This window comes from Sciurus vulgaris (genome assembly GCF_902686455.1).
Source record: "Sciurus vulgaris genome assembly, chromosome: 9".
Lineage (NCBI taxonomy): Eukaryota > Metazoa > Chordata > Mammalia > Rodentia > Sciuridae > Sciurus > Sciurus vulgaris.
Window position 1 is genome coordinate 101435342 of NC_136469.1, and position 21901 is coordinate 101457242.

General features: G+C 37.7%; 2 protein-coding genes across 14 annotated transcripts in view; one reads left to right on the forward strand and one right to left on the reverse strand.

Annotated features, from left to right (window-relative positions):
• AASDH (aminoadipate-semialdehyde dehydrogenase) overlaps window positions 1-14368 on the forward strand; it is a 35579-nt gene extending 21211 nt beyond the window's left edge. For 10 of the 11 annotated variants that reach the window (XM_079153899.1, XM_079153896.1, XM_079153904.1 and 7 more), the window contains 7 exons: window positions 1099-1291; window positions 2758-2873; window positions 4187-4982; window positions 9326-9489; window positions 10853-10975; window positions 11520-11651; window positions 13960-14368. In XM_079153899.1, the coding sequence (XP_079010025.1) occupies window positions 1099-1291; window positions 2758-2873; window positions 4187-4982; window positions 9326-9489; window positions 10853-10975; window positions 11520-11651; window positions 13960-14349 (1914 nt within the window). In that variant the 3' untranslated portion in view covers window positions 14350-14368. The remainder of the gene's footprint in view (window positions 1-1098; window positions 1292-2757; window positions 2874-4186; window positions 4983-9325; window positions 9490-10852; window positions 10976-11519; window positions 11652-13959) is intronic. The other variant, XM_079153903.1, reaches the window with a different exon arrangement.
• A 518-nt stretch (window positions 14369-14886) lies between these two features.
• Window positions 14887-21901, reverse strand: part of CRACD (capping protein inhibiting regulator of actin dynamics) — a 133058-nt gene continuing 126043 nt past the window's right edge. For all 3 annotated transcript variants that reach the window (XM_079153737.1, XM_079153736.1, XM_079153735.1), the window contains one exon: window positions 14887-20105. In XM_079153737.1, the coding sequence (XP_079009863.1) occupies window positions 19945-20105 (161 nt within the window). In that variant the 3' untranslated portion in view covers window positions 14887-19944. The remainder of the gene's footprint in view (window positions 20106-21901) is intronic.

Here is a 21901-nt window from a genome sequence, read left to right on the forward strand (position 1 = left end):
GGGCCGGAGCTGGCTGCGCTGCTTCTGTGCAGAAAGGCTCTCACTGGGGGGCCTGCTCCACGAGGCTGGAGAATCTGGCCCTGTGGGAGGAGCCCACCACCAGAGTGCTCAGAGCTGCCTGGGGGAGCCTCTATCTGCCCTGTCCTACTCTAATAAGCCGCTCGAATCCGGGCCTGCCGCCCAGCTGAGTTTCACTGGGTGGGGGAGACTCACTCTGTGGTTCTATTTTAGTCCGAGTCTCTCAATGCCTCCCCTTCTTGAATCCTGGGTTCTGGAGCAACTGGAGATGCAGTCACCCTCTAGTCCGCCATCTTGGATTGCCCCGTGGAAAAAGCCTGCAGCTGGAGGGGTGCAAGGCTGCCTGGAGAGGTCTCTGGCTGCCCAGCCCTGGTCCCAGAAGCTGCTTGCGGGTTGGAGGTCTCCGCTGGCTTGGGGACTTGTGGCTGGCTCTGTGTCGAAAGGCTTTCACTGGGCGGTCTGCCCCGAGAAGCTAGCCTAGAGAGGCGCTTCCCGCCGGAGGGGGCTGGGCTGCTTGGGGAAGTCTGAGACTGATAAACTTTTGATCCTCTTGCTTCATCCTCCCAAGTCATGAGATTATAGGCATGCGCCATTGTGCCTGGCAGTGATTATTTTTTAAATTAGTGACAGAATGGATTTTGAGATCTGTGAAAGTAAATTTGGTGTATTTGCTTTAGGACACATTATTTTTGAAAAATATTAAGAACCCTGCATGCTTGTAATATCGTTCTAAACAGTTTTTAAAAAAAAGATCTCTAGGATATTCCAGAATTTAATTCAGCAGTATTTCTTTCTTTCTTTCTTTTTTATATCAGCAGTTGAACCCAGAGCACTGAAACACTGAGCCACATCATCCAGCCCTTTTTAATTTTTAAATTTTTAAATTTTGAGACAGAGTTTCACTAAGTTGCTGAGGTTGACTTTGAACGTAATCCTCCTGCCTCAGCCTCCCAAGCTACTGGGATTATAGATGTATGCCACTATGCCTGGCAGCTTTACTGATTTCAGACAAAATTTGAACATTGAAGAAGTTCATTTTTAAATGTCTTCATTGGCAAATAGGAATATTCTTTCTTATAGGTTGCTGAAGAACTTCAGCAAGTGGAATCTTGTGCAGTTACATGGTATAATGAGGAAAAATTAATTCTCTTCATAGTGTCTAAAGATGATTTAATGAAGGATTACATCTTTAAAGAACTGCAGAAACACCTTCCAAATCATGCAATCCCAGACGAGATCGTGTTGATTGATATTCTGCCATTTACATCTCATGGTAAAATAATTTAAAGCAGATATATTCTATGCCAAATCATACTGATTGTATTCATACTGGTTTAATGGCCACATAACTCTCTGTTATGACAAATGATACTAGAATTTATTGTAGTAGAACCTCTGTTAAGTACTTTATATAATTAACCCCTTTTCAGAAAATCCTCTGGGTAGGTGATCTTATTCCCATTTATAGCTGAGGAAAATAAGACTTAAAGAGGTAAGCTAATTTTCCCAAAATCACTTTGCTTGTTAGTGGGTGTATTAGTCAGGATTCTCCTGAGAAACAGGAGTAATTTTTTTCTAATTATTATTTTTTTTATGTTGATGGACCTTTATTTTATTCATTTATTTATATGTGGTGCTGAGAATCAAACCCAGTGCCTCACACATGCTAGTCAAGTGTTCTACCATTGAGTTACCACCCCAGCCTGACAGGAGTCATTTTTAGATAGTTATATAAAAAGGAGATTTAGGGACCGGGGTTGTGGCTCAATGGCAGAGCACTTGCCTAGCATGTGTGAGGCACTGGGTTCGATTCTTGGCACCACATGAAAATAAATGAATAAAATACAGGTCTGTCAACAACTAAAATATATATATATATATATATATATATATATATATATATAAAAAGAAGATTTATTGTAAGAAATAGTCTCATGTGATTATAGAGACTGAGAAGTTCCTTGCTCTTTCTACAACCTGGAGACCCAAGAAAGCTGGTGGTATAATTTGGACTGAATTTAAGGCCTAAAAATGATACAAACCCCAGAGGACAGGAGAAGACAAGATGTCCCAGCTCAAACAGGCTCCTTCTTCTGCCTTTTGTTGTGTTTTAGGACTTCTAGGGATTGGAAGATAACCAACACTTGGGAGGGCAGTCTCCTTTACTGAATACACTGATATTTATGCTAATCTCATCCTGCAATACTGTTATAGTCACCCAGAAATAGTGTTTAATCTTGGCATCCTATGAATCAATCAAATTGACACATGAAATCAACCATGATAGTGATAGAGTTAAAATTTTGCCTAGCATTGTTTGTACTTAAAATATGCTCCTAATGTTCATATTATATTACCTTCCCAACTTAATTTTTATTTACTAGATACTTCAAAATGTAGTAATTGCTCAGTTAACAGTACCATTTCTTTTAGCTCTTTAAATTAGATATACATTAGCTCCTTTGCTTTTAGCTATTACTACATTCTTTGTAGCTTTAGACTGTTTTCTTTAGAATTTATTATCTATGACAAACTATATGATTCCTAAGCTTTGTAATAAAAATCGTGCCTGGCTAATGAAGATGTAAAATATCTCCGAGATGAAATTTTATTTATTTATTCATTTGTGGTGTTGGGAATCAAACCCAGGGCCTTGCACATTTAAGCATGCTCTCTCCCAGCCCTGAGATTAAGTTTTAAATATTATTTTAAAACATGTTGTTTCTCTTTTATATTAAGGCAAAATTGATGTTTCTGAGTTAAACAAGATATATTTAGACTACATAATCTCAAAGCCTGAGAATAAACTCAATGGAAAAGAGGAACTTTGGGAAAAATTACAGTTTTTGTGGAAGGTACAACTTTTAAAATATAAACTTATTATTATAAAGAGTTCATTTTAGGAAATGACAGCATCCTAATAAGTCTGAAAAGATTTTCTAGGAATGTTATCAATGTCCAGATGTCAGGTGGTATTTATTCAATTTGTATAAAAATAAAGGATAGACTCTTAGATTAAGTTTCTCACAAAGAAATGTATTGGATGCTGGGTGCAGTGGCGCACTCCTATAATCCCAGCTGCTTGGGGGGCTGAGGCAGGAGGATCTCGAGTTCAAAGCCAGCCTCAGCAAAAGCAAGGCACTAAGCAACTCAGTGAGAGCCTGTCACTTAAATATAATACAGAATAGGGTGGGGATGTGGCTTTGGGGACAATTGTCCGGTACCCTCTGCCCCCAAGAAAAGAAATGTATTAGAAGTGAGGTAGTCAAGATGTAGGTAGACAAAGCCTGTCTTGACCTAATTTACATTTAGGATTATGTTATTAGTCCAAAAGAACTTTAGTAACAACCTGTGTTTCTGTTTAAGGGAATTTTTTTTTTTTTAAGTACTAGAGGATTGAACCCAGAAAGTCTCTACCACTGAGTCATTTCCGTAGCCCTTTTGTTTTATTTTGAGACTGGGTTTCTAAGTTGCTTAGGCAGGCCTTGAACTTGTGATCTTCCTGTCTCAGCCTCTGGAGCTGTTGCAATTACAGGTGTGTGCCAGCACACCTGGCTCAAGGGAATTTTTTTAAATACATGTGTCTCATTAGGTCAACAATTTTCTTAGATAAAATGTAGATTTTTCTTTTCTAGAGTTCTGAAAAGGTATATTTGTTTCTCTTGTCTATAAAAATAGAGGCTATCTAAAGTCTTAATCACTTCATATTTAGATTTTTAAAAAAAGATATATATATTTTTTTAGTTATAGGTGGACAATACCTTTATCTTATTTTTATGTGGTACCCAGGTCTCATGCTAGGCAAGCGCTCTATCACTGAGCCACAACCTCAGTGCCATTTTTAGATTTTTATTAACTAATTTTGATTTATGCCAATAGATGAGGATAAATATTATTCCCGCTATAGATGACAAACTATTAGTATCTTAGGGAGTTTAAAATTAGTAAAGCAAATGTTTTTGTAGCCTTGGTAGAGTTGGTTAGCATAGTGTTGGTCTCCTTTTGTATAAAGAAAAAAAATTGATTTATTTTAATTATAAAAATATTTATTTTGTATTTTTAAGTTTATATCTTTAATGTAGGTACTGTCTTCTTTGTATCTTACTTGTCAATGATGGAGTCTTTTGGTTTGAGGCCTTTACCATATTTCTCCCTTTTCCCACTCTAGTCTGTACTAAGTCTCTCAGAAGATCTTTTGAAGGTTCCCGATGAGTCACTCTTCTTAAATAGTGGTGGAGATTCCCTAAAGTCCATACGGCTCCTTAATGAGATTGAAGAACTTGTTGGTACATCAGTCCCTGGCCTTCTGGAAATGATTCTCAGCAGTTCCATTTTAGAAATTTACAATCACATCCTTCAAACAGTGTTTCCAGATGAAGATGTGACATTCAGCAAGAGTTATGCCACAAAAAGGAAACTCAGTGACACTAATCAAGAGGATGCCAGTGGAAAACCTGTGCATCAGAAGTCTTTCCTGCCTTTAAGTTATGACAATGAGATAAATGCCTTTATTGCACTGAGCAGAGGGAGTCAGATCTTGTCTCTGAATACCACCAGGTTTTTAGCTATGTCAGGACATGGCACTTCAGCCTTTTCTTCTGATTTAACTACACAGACCAACAGTGAAAATTTGAAAAGCTTAAGTCCTCCAGCTGTATTTGGGAAGTCAGAAGATCCATCCTATGTTGAAAAAGTTTGTGAAGAGGGGAAACCTGTGATAAGGGCTGAGAAAATGGAGTTAGGTGTGCGGTGGAGGTCAGATACAGGCAAATGCGTAGATGCTTCCCCTCTGGTTGTAATACCAGCTGTCGACAAAGCTTCTACAACTGTGTACATTGGCTCTCATTCTCATAGGATGAAGGCGGTTGACCTTTACTCTGGGAAGGTGAAATGGGAGCAGATTTTGGGAGATCGGATTGAGTCATCAGCATGTGTATCTAAATGTGGAAACTTTATCGTGGTGGGTAAGTGTCTGAATTTGAGGTGTGTATAGTTAAATTGAATTACCTTACAAGAATGCTAAGGGCCAAGTTAAGTTAGAAAAGAAAAAAAAGTGGGGGCTGGGGATGTATCTCAGTGGTAAAGTGCTTGCCTGGCATGCATGAGGCCCTGGGTTTAATCCCCATCACCATACACACACACACACAAATTATTTTTTTTAAGTATGTATGGTGGTTTTGGTTGCTGCCAATGAATAATAGTTTAGTCTGTGCCAATTAAGTGTGGACCTGGGGGTCAAAAGTTCTTGGGTTTGAACTTAGTGCTATAATTCTTACAAGCTGTGACCTTTGGCAAGTTGCTAAACCTCTCTGAACTTCAATTTTCTTATGGGAAAAATAATAAAATGTGTTGTTGCATCCCACATTTCCCTAAAACTTAATGACCTAGAGCAACAAACATTTATTATCTTATAGTTTTGTGGGTCAGGAATTTAGGAGCTGCTTAGCTAGCCTATCTCATGTAAAGTCTCATGTTTCTGTAGCCATCTGACAGCTTTACTTGGGCTGGAAAATCTGCTTCCAATCATTGCTCTTGGCAGAAGGCCTCAGTTCTTTGCTGGTTTTTGACAGGAAGCTGCAGTTTGGGCCATATGAGCTCCTCTGTAGGCTGCTTGACTGTCCTCACAACGTGGCAGCCAACTTTCCTTAGAATGAGTGATCCAAGAGAGAGCAAGTGAGGAGGAACCCAGACCACTTATGACCCAGCCTCTAAACTTGGGTACTATGATTTTTGCTTTATTCCCTTCATTAGAAACCCACATTCAGGGGGAGGGGAATTAGACTCCACCTCCTGAAAGAAAGAAAAGCAAAGAATTTATGAACTTGCTTTATTTTATTTTTATTTTTTGGTTCTGGGAATTGAACCCAGGGGTGCTTAACCACTGAGACACATCCTCAACCCTTGTTTTTTACTTTGAGATAGGATCTCACTAAGTTGATGAGGCTCGCTTTGAACTCAAGTTGCCAGGATTACAGTCCTGTGTCACTGCACCCAGCTATGGATTTATTTATTTATTTTTAAACTACTATGATCATCCTAGAGCTTTTGGGAGGATTAGATGAGATGCTTTCTTGTGAACCCTGTAGTATCTTACCAGGCAAGTACTGAACTTTATGGTTCAGTTGATTAAGGTGTAGGTGACTTTGCTAGGAACATGGATCTCTTAAGTGTAATATCTCTCTCATTACACTTTTTACTCCCCCATCTACATTAGGTTTCACTTTCTATGCTCATGAAATCTGTCAAACTTTGAAGACTAAGTGCTTAGAAATTTGTTTCCCTTCTTGTGCTATCCTAGCTGGGATCTACTTAAATCTAAATTTGATAATTTCATTTTAAACACCTACATTTTGAAGATTATAGTAAAGGAAACTTTTAGTTTTACTTGAGATTATAGGTTCTAGAGTAATGCCCATCCCAAAATCAGCTTGTTGAAATTCCTGTTTGTATTCTAAACAGCTAGACTGGAATGAATTCAAGCATCCTTGTTCTGAGTGACCATCCTTGTTTGAGTCTTGATGCTTGAGATCATAAGTTCAGGATCAACCTAGGCTAAATTGCAAGACCCTATCTCAAAAATAAAAGTTTAAAGGTGGCATTTTTTTTTTTTTTTTTTTTTTTTTTGCGGTGCTGGGGATCGAACCCAGGGCCTTGTGCATGCGAGGCAAGCACTCTACCAACTGAGCTGTACCCCCAGCCCGCAAAAACAAAAGTTTAAAAAAATGCACAAAAGATTTGAACAGATACCTTATAAAAGATAGCACAGATTACAAATAAGCTTTTGAAAGCTGCTCTACATACTGGGCAGTGGCTCATGCCTATCATCTCAGCAACTAGGGAGGCTGAGGCAGGAGGATCACAAGTTTGAGGCCAGCCTCAGTAGCTTTGCAAGGCCCTAAGCATCTTAGGGCCTTGTATCAAAAAACAAAAAGCGGCTAGGGAGATAGCTCAGTTGGTGGAGTGCTTGCCTTGCAAGCACAAAGCCCTGGGTTTGATCCCCAGCACCGCAAATAAATAAATAAATAAAAATAAATAAATAAATAAAAAGGACTGGAGATGTAGCTTAGTGGTAAAGTGCTCCTGGGTGCAATCTCCAGTACTGGAAAAAAAACAAATAAATAAAAGCTGCTCAATATCATCAGTCACTAGGGAAGCGAAGGTTACAAGATACAAGTCCTATTTTGTTTTTTATTTTTGCAATGCTGGGGATTGAACCCAGGGCCTCCTGCATTTTAGGCACACTGTATACCCCTGAGCTACATCCCCAGTACTGTATATGGGTCCTTTATCACATGTTTCTCCCGGTCTTTTGCTTGTTTTATCATTTTCTTAACGTGGTATCTTTATTATTATTATTTTCCTTTTTTGCAGTACTCGGGATTGAGGAACCCTCTGTCATTGAATTACATCCCCAGCCCCCTTTTCGTTTTAAATTTAAGATAGGGTCTTGCTAAATTGCCCAGGCTGTCCTTGAATTTATGATCCTCTTGTATCTGTCTCCTGAGTAGCTGGGATTACATAGTATCTTTTGAAGAGAAGTTATTAAGTTTGATTAAATCTGTTTTTCCCCCCTGGTGCTGGGGATTGACCCCAGGGGCCCTCTACCACTCAACTATATCCCAGCTCTTTTTGTTTGTTTGTTTGTTTTTTATTTTGAGACAGAGTTTTGCTAAATTGTGCAAGCTGGCTTTGAAATGGTGTTGGTCTTGCCTCAGCCTCCTGAGTTGCTGGGATTACAGTTATGTGCTAGCACACCCAGCTCAATTTATTTGGTTTTTTATTGAGTTGTGCTTTAGGTGTTCTATCTAAGCAATCTTTGACTAACCCAGAGATTTTCTTATATATTTTCTTGTGGAAGTGAATTTAACTGAAAGAAATGTTATTACTAAGCAGGAGTCCACTATTTTCTTGCCATTAAGTAGTCATTTACACAGAAAATACTGCACAAAATTATATTGGTAATTGAACCTCAAGTGAGCAGCAATGGCCTTGGCCATGGGCATCGCCATCTGGAAAATGGAGGCCAATTAAATTGCCCTAAATGTCCTCAAATTCACCTTCCTTTGATTTACATATGGCTACATTACAGGGAAATCGAGTAAGCTCCTCTTTGTAGATTTGACCACTCGTACTTCTAACTAGGTGTTTGACTATACCAAGGTCAGGGACCCCTGCCGTCTTCTCATTTATGGCTGTAATCTGGGAAAAGCAGTTTAGTGTGTTATTAAGAACATAGGATCTATAGCTTGACTTCTTAGTTTAAATATTGGCTCTGCCACATGTTACCTTTATAATTTTGCTCCAGTTAACTTACTCTCTGTGTGTTTCAGTGTTGTCAGCTGTAAAAGGCAGATAGCGCTTTTTTATGTAGTTTTTACTTTATGGTGAGTTTTAAATAAGTTAACAGATATATAATACTTAGCATAGTGCCTGACACATAGTAAATACTCAGCAAATATTATTTATAAATAATGATAGCATTTCTTGTTACAATAACCCTTGAAGTAGATGAATCCACATTCTGCCGAAGAATAAACTGAGGCTCATTGGTGCTGGATGATTTGCCCAGTGTCAGCCACGATGAAGTTTGAATCCAGATTTGTCAAATTCTTTCTCTGCTACACCACACTTTATTGTTTTCTTGGTTGTGAAGCACTTCACTGTACTTTTTAATAACTAGCAAATGAAGTAGTGCATGCCAATAATTCCAGCTACTCAGGAGGCTGAGACAAGAGGATCACAAGTTCAAGGGTAGCCTGAGCAACTTAGTGAGACCCTGTCTCAAAGTAAAACATAAAAGTGGTTGGGAGTGTAGCTCAGTGGTAGAGCATCCCTAGGTTCAATACCACACACGTAAACAAAGATACAACTGCTAAGTAGGTGTTTTACTACTGTTCATTTGGTTTATGCTTTATGTTGTAGGAATTTAAATTAGATGAGTGAGCAGAGACTGAATACATATGAAGACCATCCAATACAAATTGTTATGATTTAGGCTAAAGAGTATTTTCTGACTTCTGGAATCCAAGCTTTTGGGTGTAAGTGAGCTGGAGAAGTCCTCAGATGTCTCTTGTGAACAAGTGGATCTAGATTCTCTGACCTGGGTTATTCTAGGAGTTCCTTGGGCCTTGCAGGAAAATGACAAAGATAAATGACAGGAGAGTTAGGTCAGGAAGGAAACGTCTGGGTAATAGGCTAACAAATCTGTGCTGAGTGCGACATTAACCAGTAAATCTCAGATGAGGACACTTAAAGTTATCTTCTAGTGATGTATCTAAATCTCATTTTTTATATTTTGTTTCTGTAGGCTGTTACAATGGATTAATTTATGTTCTGAAAAGTATTAATGGAGAAAAATACTGGATGTTTACTACAAAGGATGCTGTCAAAAGCTCAGCAACCATGGATCCAACCACAGGCCTCCTTTATATTGGCTCTCATGACAAGCATGTGTATGCTTTAGATATTTATGTAAGCATTCACCTCATTGGTCTTGTACTGTAAGCACAGAGGAGTAAGAAACTATCAGGTGCTGTTGAAAAGAATAGGTATTAACTGTTAAGTAGGGATTAAGTTTTAATATCATAAGACTTTTTTATTAGAGCTTTGTAGTTACAGATAGTAGTTCATAAAACATTTTTAACTTCCTTACCAAATTTAGCACAAATACATGTTGAAATATAAAAAACTTAGAATTATTATCTTAACAATAGAGAAAATTTACAAAGTAAGATATCAGGAAGATATTTTAAGACCTGATTACATAAAAGTACAAAAGTTAATGTAAGAATTATAAAAATAAACAAGCTTGGAAAAGTTTTGAAATAACTCTGAAAAGTATAAAAAATTGTTTATAAGTATAAATTTAAAATAAAAAGCAAATACAAATTTGTATAAAAAAATGAAGACTCAGTAAAATAAATTTAAGGGACATAAACATTTTTTCTAGAACCTCAAAGAAAAAATGGCTAATAAATGTATATAAATGTTTCATACCTTTAATAATCAAAAGAGTGAAAATTAAAACTATAAGATAAATAGTATTAGATTATAAAAAATGTTGAAATTATAATGTAAGTGCTGATGAGAGTAATAGAGGGTTGTAACTGGCGAGGCCTCTAAGGAAAACAGTTTGATCATGGATAGAAATTTTCTATCTTTTGATCAGATAAAATTCTTTTTCTAGAATTCTATCTTGCCAAAATAGTTAGAAACAAACAAATACATGTACAAGGATGTCTGTTTCTAAGTTGTTTAAAAGCCAGGTGCAGTGGTACATGCCTTTAATTCTAGTGACTTGGGAGACTGAGGTAAGAAGATCATAAATGTGAGACCATCCTCAGCAAGATCCTGTCTCAAAATAAAAAATAAAAAGGGCTAGGGTGTAGCTGCTGTGGATTGGACTTCCAGCACCACAAAAACAAACAAGTCATTTATAATACCTAGTAATTGGTTCAAAGCAATTTTCAGTGGTCAGGTAGAAAAATTACTTTATGTTCAAATGGGATATTGTAAATTAAAATATTTAAGTCATTTTACAAAATAAGTGAGAAAAACATAATACCAGGTGATTTATTCAGAATTATTTCAACTGTATTAATCAACACAAATACACATATACCAAAAAGATTAAAAGGGAAAATACTAAAATATTAACAGTAAATCTGGGTGATGTCCTTTGTTGTCTTTATATTACTGATTCTCCACCATGGGCATGTGTTTTTTGCTGAGTTAAAAACCTACGTTAACTAAATAGACATAACACATGGGAAGTGAGATATATGGATTTGTTACCCACCAGCAAAACCCAATTATTTTCCATTCTTATTTGCAGGAAAAAAAGTGTATTTGGAAGTTAGCATGTGGAGGAACTGTCTTTTCGTCTCCTTGTTTGAACCTGATTCCACATCATTTGTATTGTGCCACGCTGGGAGGACTTTTACTGGCTATAAATCCTGTAAGTTAAAAAAAGCATGTGCGTATTCTTTTCCTTAATTTTCTTTTCTTTTTGCTTTGGATTCTGAAAATGTAAGTTTTCAGTTAGATATAATCCACATAGTACTACTGAACCTGGATTTGTTTAAAATGATTGACAAGAAGTCTGGAAAGATAAGAAAATCTGAGTTCATGTGCATTTTTTTTAGCCTAGTTTTAAAATTTTTAGAATTTTCCTAGTTATATTAAGAACATGTTGTCCATTGTAAGGAGATATTAATTTGTTTTGTTATTTTTTAAAATATGTCTTCCTTAGCCCTCTTTTTCTTTATAAGGCTAGGTCTTATGTGCTGCCTTTTTCTTTGTTGGTTTTCTTGCAGCTTTTTATCCTAGCTGTCATAATTAGCACTGATCAATTTTGTAGCTGTGTACATGTGTTCTTCCTTCATTTAGCAATTCCTGATCTTCTAGCTCTGCCTCTGGGAGATTCATGAGTTTGTTTTAAAAAGGGTAACTGATTAGTAGAATGATTTTAAGAGCTGTGTAATACTTTTTGCCCATGACAGGCTACCGGAAACATAGTTTGGAAACACTCCTGTGGAAAACCGCTCTTCTCCTCCCCACGGTGTTGCCAACAGTACATCTGTATTGGCTGTGTAGATGGGAATTTACTCTGCTTTACTCACTTGGGAGAACAGGTAAGAAAGGTATAGTTATGTTTTGTATAGCTTTCTTAAAGGCATAGTAGCAAGTGGCAATGGAAATAAAATTTTCAACATCATTATTTAATGCACTGTGTTAAGACTAGTTGTAATTAATTGTCAAGTCATAGGTTTCTTATTATTTGAATGATGATATAGTGGCATTAAAATATTTCTACCTAAACATTGTTAATTTCTTTTGCCATGTCTCTCCCTCAGGTTTTAAATTCTTAACAGTGTTTTCCCAGTTTTATTATAACTTCTGTAGAGGTTGTATTAGTGTTTTAGTCAGCTTTTTCACTACTGTGGCTAAAAGACCTGACCAGAACAATTGTAGAGGAGGAAAAGTTTATTTGAAGTCTCACGGTTTTCCAGGTCTCAATGCGTAGGCAGTAGGCCCCATTCCTCAGGACTCAAGGTGATGCAGAACATCATGGTGGAAGAGTGTGATGGAGTGAAGCAGCTCACATGCTGATCAGGCAGCAGAGAGAGACTCCACTTGCCAGATACAAAATATATACCCCAGGCTGGGCATAGTGACGCACATCTGTAATCCCAGCAATTTGGGAGGCTGAGACAGGAGAATTCTGAGTTCAAAACCAGCCTCAGCACTTAGCAACTCAGCAAGACCCTGTCTTTAAATAAAATATTTTTAAAAAGCGTTGGGGATGTGGCTTAATGGTTAAGTACCCCTGGGTTCAATTCCTGGTACAAAAAAAAAAAAAATATATATATATATATATATATATCTGTCTCCCAAAGGCACACCCCCAATGACCCACCTCTTCTAGCTATACCCTACCTACCTTCCAGTTTCCACTTAGTTAATCCATCAAGATTAATTCGCTGTTTGGGTTTAGACTCTCCTAACCCAATCATTTCTCCTCTAAACCTTCTTGCATTGTCTCACACATGAGCTTTTGGGGGCCACCTAATATCTAAACGATAGCAATAAGTTTAAAGGAGCTAGACACAATGGTGCACGCCTTTAATCCCAGCTCTTCAGGGGGCTGAGGCAAGAGAATTGAAAATTCAAGGCCAGTGTGGGCAGTTTACCAAGACCCTGTCTCAAACGATAAAAAGGACTTGGTGTGTATTTCAATGGTAGAGTGTCCCTGGGTTTAATTCCCTGTACCAGGAAGAAAAGAAAGTTTAAACATGCTTTATCTTTTAATATGAAAACAGCAACCTGTTTTGCAATTAGAATTGCATTCTGTTTTGGTCTTATTCCTCAACTTCATGGCTGTCAAGGTAGGCTTTTTCTGGTTTAAATTAGCTCCCCACTTTCATAAATTTTTGCAGTGGCTCCTTTATGCACAATTTTTTTTTCTTTATGCACAACTTCTGCTGCATGCTTGATCTGGGGGATTATTGTAAATTTGAGAGTTCACTTGGTACATCACTTGATACAACAAAGTTAGCCCATTGACAACTGATCTTGATTCTGTGTTTTTTTCTTCTGTACTAGAGATTGAACCCACGGGTGCTTTACAACTGAGCTGTCTTCAGCCCTTTTTAGTTTTTATTTTGAGAAAGGGTCTCACTAAATTACTTGACGCCTCAGTAAGTTACTGGGGCTGACTGGCCTTAAACTTGGGATCTTCTTGCTTCAGCCTCCCAAGTTGTTGGAATTACAGGTGTACACCACCATGCCTAGCTTATTTCTGTATGCTTTTAATTTACATTCATCCTTCATAACTTAGCAGTTCCTTTTGCTCTGTGTAACAATTTATGATGAATTTATTATTACATTCATTTAATTTTATTTACAAAGTAGTATGAATATATTCTCACCTTGAGATTCCTGAGAAGTAAGAAGAGGCAGAGGCACATGCTATTATACCCTTCTTTTTTTTTTGTATGAGCCTTAGAAAAATAAAAGTGATTTTGTAAAAGTCAGAAATAGATTTGAGATCACAGATTGTATTTTGTAAATATGTCCAGTTTTTTTGTTTTTTCCATTATGCTACTGTTACTGTGCAGTTATGAGCACTACCTTAGATATCATGTCTTTTTTTTTCCCTTGTGTCTTTTCTTCAAAATATTGACCCAGAGGTTTGTCTGTAGTAGCTTTTTTTTTTTTTTTTTGCGGTGCTGGGGATTGAACCCAGGGCCTTGTACTTGTGAGGTTGGCACTCTACTAACTGAGCTATCTCCCCAGCCCCTGTAGTAGTTTTGAAATAAGAATACAGTATGTACCCACAGGGCAGACACACATCTCATGTTTCTGTTTAAAGCTCTAAATTATTACATTTAAACTCTTTGAGCCCCAGTGCATTATTTTTGCTTTTACTTCCTTGTATAGGTTTGGAAGTTCTCTACCAGTGGACCAATCTTTTCGTCTCCATGTACTGCAGCATCAGAGCAAGAAATATTTTTTGGTTCCCATGACTTCTTTATCTACTGTTGTAATATGGAAGGTCATCTCCAGTGGAAATTTGAAACTACTTCAAGGGTGTATGCAACACCGTTTGTTTTCCATAACCACAGTTGTAGCAATGAAATGTTAGTGGCAGCAGCATCTACTGATGGGAAACTATGGATCTTGGAATCTCAGAGTGGAAAATTACAAAGTGTATATGAACTTCCTGGAGAAGTCTTCTCCTCTCCTGTAGTCTGGGAATCAATGCTTATTATTGGGTGTAGAAATAATTATATTTATTGTTTGGATTTATTGAGTGGAAGTCAAAAATAATCAAGTCTGATTTCTGTGAGATGTTTGAAAATATTTGACCATGATAGAACATGAAGATAGACTTATTTTATATTAAAGATTATATTTTGGCTAAGAAATGTGCCTATTATACTTTAAGAGGGAACAAACATTTTTTACTTTCTGTAGGAGCAGCAAAAACTTTTAGAAGGAAAGGATAAAACATGTCAGTATATTAATAGTGCTTTCTTTTAATTAGTTGTGATGGTTAATTTTGTCAAAAAATTTTAATTAGCCAAAGGGATGTGCTGCTGTGGTTTAAATGTTCCACCAAAACTCAAGATAGAACCTAATTCCCATTGTGAGGTATTAGGAGGTGAATACTTAATCTGATTATAGTATTAGCGTGGGGCCTTTCAGAGATGATTAAGGTTAAGTGAGGTCACAAGGGTGGGCCCTCATCTCCTGGGACTGTGGCTTTGTAAGAAGAGAAGAGACCTGAGCTAGGACATTGTCTTGCCATGTAATGCCCTGTGCAGCCTTGGGACTCCAGAGAATCCCTACCAAAAAGAAAGATGCAGCTACCTGATCTTAAACTTCCCCGCCTTCAGAACTGTGAGCCAAAGTAACTTTTATTCTTTTTTTTTTTTTTTTTTGCGGTTCTGGGGATTTGAACCCAGGGCCTTGTGCTTGTGAGGCAAGCACTCTACCAACTGAGCTGTATCCCCAGCCCCAACTTTTATTTTTTATAAATGTGGTATTCAGTTATAACAGAAAATGGACCAAGACAGATGGCCAGATAGTTGGTCAAACACTATTTCTGGGTGTGTCTGTGAGGATGTTTTTAGAATAGATTAATATTTGAATTTGAAGCAGTAGACTTGAATGAAGTCTGTCCTCACCAATGGGCCACTATGGATGGGCATTATCCAATCTGATAAGGTCTTAAATAGAACAGAAAGGACAAATTCTCTCTCTCTCTCTTTTTTTTTTTTTTTTTTTTTTTTTGGTCAATGGACCTTTATTTATATGTGGTGCTGAAAATCAAACCCATGCCTCAGCCGTGCCAGGCAAGCGCTCTACCACTGAGCTACAACCCCAGCCCCCAAGTTCTTTTCTTGAACTGGAGTAACCATCTTTTCCTGCTCTTGGACACTAGAGCTCTTGGTTTTGGGGCTTTTGGACTATGGAACTTAGACCAGCAGCTGCTACCTCTCCTAGTTTCTCAGGCCCCTGCATTCTGAGCTTTTTGGATTTGTACTGAATTGAATTATACCACATGCTTTCCTGGATCTTCAACTTGCAAACAGAAGATGGTGGGACTTCTCAGCCTCTATAATCAGATGAGTTAATTCCCAATCTCTCTATCTCCTATTGGTTGTTTTTCTGGAGAACCCACATTAGGGCTACACATTTTATATGTAGTATATAAGAAATCTTTAAAAATTTACATATACGTGTATGTATACATATGTATATATGAAATTATAATTATATGTAAATATATATATATGTATATACACACACAAAGTCCTATTGGTGATATTTCCGTGGAGAACCTTGACTAATAGACTAGTTTTATGGGTTTGAATTTTAAGAAAAAACCCCCGTGGAAAAGAAAGATCTAAATATAACTTAATGGATTAGAAACAGACAGTGATATAATAACCATTCACTTATTGACACTGAAATTCATACCAAAAGCTTTTCAAAGGTAGGAGCTGTCAAATTAGGTTCCTTATTTGTTGTTGGGGGGGGGGCGGTGTGTGTAGCTGGGGATGAAACCAGGGACCTGTGCAGTTTGGCAAGCATTCTACCACTGAGCTACATCCCCATCCCCATATTTGGTAATTTTTAAGTGAACTAAAGTACCACTAGACACACACACAGTGTAGCTTTAAGTTGATCTGCGGTGATCAGTCAGGCATTCGCTGTTCCTGGCTATATAGCTCGAGCCCTTGTCAAAATTCTTCATCCTTTTAAGTTCTGAATGCTCCATTCGTGGCTCCCTCAGTTAACACTGGGCACTGTTCCCTATCACTGGTATCACTGCAGGCTTCCTCACAGTTCCTGCATCTTTTGGTGGGTTGCTCCCAATTCATTCTTTTCTAATTCAAAGTGAAACACCCTCAAAGCAGTTTAGTGAAGCACATAGGAATCTGTGGTAGGAAGAGGGTGCTCTCTCCCATTAAGACTCATGACTTGGACAGTGCCCCAGACCGGGGATTTTAGTGCTGGCTGCCTAAAAGACCTATCTTCTTCCACCTTTTAGATCAGTGCATCTCAGGCCTTAATGTGCATGATCACTTGGAGCTCTTGTGTACATTTGGGTTGAGCAAGGCTGGGAGTGGGATGCCCTGATAAGCCACACTGGAGCCTGTGGCAAAAGGAAAATCAGTAATCCAGAGGCTGTCTCTGCTTAAAATTTTGGTCTTTTGTCCATTGTGGATTTTTAAATTTTTTTGCATTTTAATTTTTAAAAATATTGTATTAAAATAGCATTCTCTAGATTGCTGAGATTTTTGGCAGCTGAGGCAAGTGCCTGACTGACCTCCCTCACTTTATCTGGCCCAGCCCTGTGAGTCAGCCCTAGCTGCACTGTCATAGGCTCTCAACTAAAGCTGATGCTGCCTGAACATGGCCCGAGCTGTAAGGAAGCTGTAGGATCATTCTGTCTTAAAACCCAGGCCATTCAAGATTGAGATCAGCCTTTGTCCCTGTTCATTATTTTTCTCCGAAATACAATACTATATAAAACATTTTGAAATTCTTATTTCCAAAAGCTCTGTAAATGAGACTGCTTGTAGTTGGTCATCAGAATAAGTAAAAAGTTCAGCTTAAAAAGGAAATTCCATCAGTGCCAAAGATATTGTCGGTATTTTTTATTGAAAGATCTTTTCCCTTCAATAATGGACATTTTACATTAAAACTTTATACAACCAAAAGTCCCAAAATAATATTAAAATCACACTAAGGTATTTTTATTAAGTCTCTACTTAACTTTATTGTTGGTAAAAATATTGCAAGACACTTGTAGCTAATATTTCTGCTTTAAAATAAGCAATTAAACTAAATGTCACAAGAAGAGACAATGGATACATACTATACATTTGCAGATAACTGGCTAAACTGATAATTTAATAGTAATTAATAATGTTTGTGTAGAAACAATTGCACTTGAAAAATTAAAAAAGTAAACAAAAAAACTCTAGTTTTACATATAAGTCTATGAACCAGAGGTTAATCATCTATAATTTTGCCAGAAGTATATTTAAATTCAAAACAAAACAAACCTCATGTATTTAACATAGCAATCATTCATTTTTTTTAAAAACTGTCTTGAACTTTTTATATGGTTTTACAGAATTTTCCTATAGTTTGTTGCTCAGAAAAGACTACAACACAACTAAAGCAAAATAACACTTCATTGGTATTTAGTGCAAATTTGGGGTGATGTGTAAATGAAATGTTAAACATGTACCCTTCAGAAGTTGTTAGAAATAAATATGATGACTGCCCTTACCCCAGTAGACTCTTAAAAAGATGTAGATGGAGCATTTTTAACTCAGGTATTTCTCCTACTTGGTATGACACCTGAGCCAGTACAGACTTGACTAATCTTCCATTCTTTGTTAATGACCTTATTTCCTCTCTTGTTCCCTTCCATTACTGTGATATTGTCCAAAGCTGATAGGATGAAAGAAAAAGTCAATTCAGAAGAATTACCTTAGCACTGTGATTCCAGGGCTCTAGGTGGACCATTCCCATTAAAAAGTTATATTAGTGAAGAAGTCATTGAACTAACAAATTCCTACCCACAGGACTTAGAAATGAGCAGCAGCATGGAAAACGTGCAGTGGGATATTAATTGCTTCCAGTAGCAATAAAAAAAATTACATTGATTCTTAACAGTTTGAAGGTCCAGTATCTATAATATTAAATCTGATTTGCAAGAGAACAACTATCCACTTGGCCACACATGCCAGCTGCTACTGGGGAGTTGAGCCATTGTTTCTAGAAAGAAAATGGTTTCACTATGGTAAATAAGTTTGCTGTCATGCTTTCTTTAAGGTAAATGATAAAATGACAGCACATTGCATATTGAGTAAGCATAAAGTAAAGTAATAATGAATACTATAAAATGCTTTTGTAGGAGAGAAAAATGGATGTAATTCCTCCTGCGCTGGGCAAAGAATTTGCACCTATATTTTGGAGTAAGAATCTAAGAAAAGGAGAATATGCCAACACCATGAAATATAAAGTTAGTGCCACAGTATGTGGTGGGAGAGGGTTTGCTGGTATGTCTGTGTTTTGTATAAAGCAAATTTAGGGAAATAAAAGTAAATACATGTGGCTTTGAAACTTCCAGATCCCTTATTAGTATGCACATGTGTATGATAATAACAAGGCCACTTAAAACTCTGAGATGTTTTTTAAAGGTAGCAAGGTGAATGCTCTGAATTTTAAATGCTACTGAACATTTGACTCTAAATATGAATAACTTGATTATAGTAAGGACAAAAAACTTCCTGCAGGAAATACTTAGTACAAAGGCTTCAAATCTTGGCTCCCTGTGAATTTTCCCTAAAGACGGAAGGGAATCTTCAGAGACATGTAATTTCCATAGTCTGATATTATTGTTCTCACTTGAACAAGCTGCCCCTTCAGAGTCTAGAAAATGAGATCACATTAGAATACGTGAATCCCAAGGTTCTTAACATTAGATACATTAGCATCATCTGAAGAATTTTTGCTAGCATGTACATTCCTGGCCCTGCTCTCACAGAATTGATTCAGTAGGCCTGGGATGTAGCCTGGACACCTTTTGACCCACTGCACTAGGTAGAGAGTCTCAGCCAGAATAACAACATATAATTAATATAGAACCTCCTTTCTTCGCCACATTGAAAAAAAATGTTCCCTGGGAGCAAACTGAGTCACGTGTTTCACATGCCCTTGAGGGTACTAGTATGACAGAGACTCATACTGTGTTGACGATATTGTGGATCCACAGTGTGCCAGAAGTGTGAATGGATTTGCCTTCCATGTGACAGCTTCAGGGCGGGGGAATTCATGAAAACTGGACATGGGCACAGAGTTGGGAGCCAGACTGTTCCTTGTGCTCCCCAGTACTGCATTTAGGAGAATAGGCAGTCTTGTTTTAATCTATATAAAATCCTTTTATCATTACTGTGGAAAGGGTAGATGCACCCAAATATATGGTAGCGTTAATGTTTTGGATAGAAGAAATTAAGGGTAGAGAATCAAAAAACAATTACAAAGGTTGGCAAAAGTATATGTCCTGAATGGTGCATGGGTGTACGTGTGTGGAAGGACCATGGAATGGGCATGGTAGGCTTTCATGAGGAGCTGTTTGGAGATTTTGCTTCATGTGGTCCCTTGGACGGAATTGTCTCTTGAGAATTAGGGGGAGCTCAAGGCACCAGGACCTAGGGTTGTGCAAATACACTCTTTACAAGGAACACCACCAGTTCAGTTTCTAAACATTATTTTAGAACCTATAAAACATGCTTCTTTCCCCTAACTTGGTTTCTTTACCTCATATAAAAAATAAATAAATAAAAAGGGCAAGAGAGGAGCCAATAACAGGCAATAGGAATGGATAAGAGTCACTCTTTACTTAATAATCTGTGGACAGTCGCTCCAGGCCTTTGCTTTTCTTTTGGCCAAAGCCAGCCAGGCTGGCTCTGTGGACACAGGGGCAGCATCTGGGGTGGAGAATCTCTTGGTGACTTCTTTCACCAGTGGTGCTGGGGGAGCTGAGTCTGAGATCTCCACTGTATTTTGTTTGGAAGAAAAAAGAGAAAGGATTAAGTCAGAACCACATTAAAAATTTTTTTTTTTTTGTTTTAAAATGTTTTTTAGTTGTAGATGAACATAATACCTTTATTTTTATTTATTTAGGCAAGCACTCTACCACTAAGCTACAACCCCAGCCCCTAAATTTTTTTTAATGAACAGAATTATATGTACTTAACTGTGTACATAATGATGTTGTTTTTCCTTTTAACTCTTTTTTTCTTATTTTTAATTTGTTCTAATTGGTTATACATGACAGTAAAATGCATTTAGACACCTTGTACCCAAATGAAGCATAACTTCTCATTTCTCTGGCTATACATGGTGCTGAGTCACACCAGGAGTGTATCTATACATGTATATAGGGTAATAATGTCTGTCTCATTCTCCCATCCTTCCTATCCCTACTGCTCCATCCCTCCCCTCACTCCCCTCTGCACAATCCAAAGTTCCTTCATTCCCACCTCCCACCCCCCACTATGGATCAGCATCCACTCATCAGAGAAAACATTCAGCCTTTGATTTTTTTGGGATTGGCTTATTTCACTTAGCATGATAATCTCTACAATAATGTTTTACACACACACACACACACACACACATTGTGGAATGAAAAAATCTAGCTGATTAACATGTATTACTTCACAAAGTTACCTTTTTGTGCCGAGAACATTTAAAATATACTTCCAGCATTTTTCAAGGATAGAGTGCTATTAACCATAGGCACCATGTTGCACAAATATTCATCTTATCTAATTGAAATTTTTGTAGCCCGTATCTCCCCACCCCTTACTCCAGAAGCACATTTTGATTTATCAGTATGATGAGGAAAACCATAAAACACAAGAGAGGCAAGTTCCTAGGTGGGCTTCAGTGAGAAGATCTGGGGAAAGCAAGCTATGTGGTTAGAGAATTGCAATGATCACAGTGCAGTAAGTTCAAATTTTGGGGAATTTCTAGAAGCCTAGTTTTCTGTATACAATAGGTATGCCTGTATGAATACAAGAATTAAAGGCATATTTTGTAATTCCAGTTGCACAACCAGGTAATATAAATAAAAAGATCAAAGCAGTTTGCATCAATCAACCTGGCAGGGTTAATAGCTACCTCCTCCACAAAGCATACCCTGGGTCCCTCCACCTGAACCTCGTGAATCCTGCCAGCTCTTGTGACTTGCAGTCCTGCAGGAATTCCTTTGCATCCTCTCACTTTCTTTAGTAGAGCTTACAGGCTTCGTGAGAGTGTGAGAGGGTTCACATCTTTTCTTTGGGTCACATTTAATGCCTGTCCCCCGCCCCTCGCACCCCCGCTCCCATTGCCTACATGTATGCTTCTAGAACTCGGGCAATAGTGATTGAAAAGACAGATACTTCAGAACAAATGTCTCCTTCATTAAACTGGAGCCACGGTTGAGTTGTGATATCCCTTTCATACTTCCAGTTGGGCAGGGAAAGGTATGACCTCTTCAACTTTTCAGAGCTTTTACTTTATTTTGAAAGAAATTCCCCCTCTTCCCCTCTCTCCTTTGTTCTCCCTCTCCCTCCCTCTCCTCACTCCAATCCTACCATTTAGAATCTTTAATTCCTATATGTAAGATCAAATGATAATGCCTATGGAGGTTCTAGAGAAATTAGTGTTCTAAAATGTTTTTCAGATATAAAGCATGCTCACCATCTCACCAAGGAGTACATACATCTTTAGTATTGAGACCTCTTTACATTTCCAGACCTCAGGTACCAGGTAACCAGTGGAGAGGAAAGCCTGGCTTGGTGGT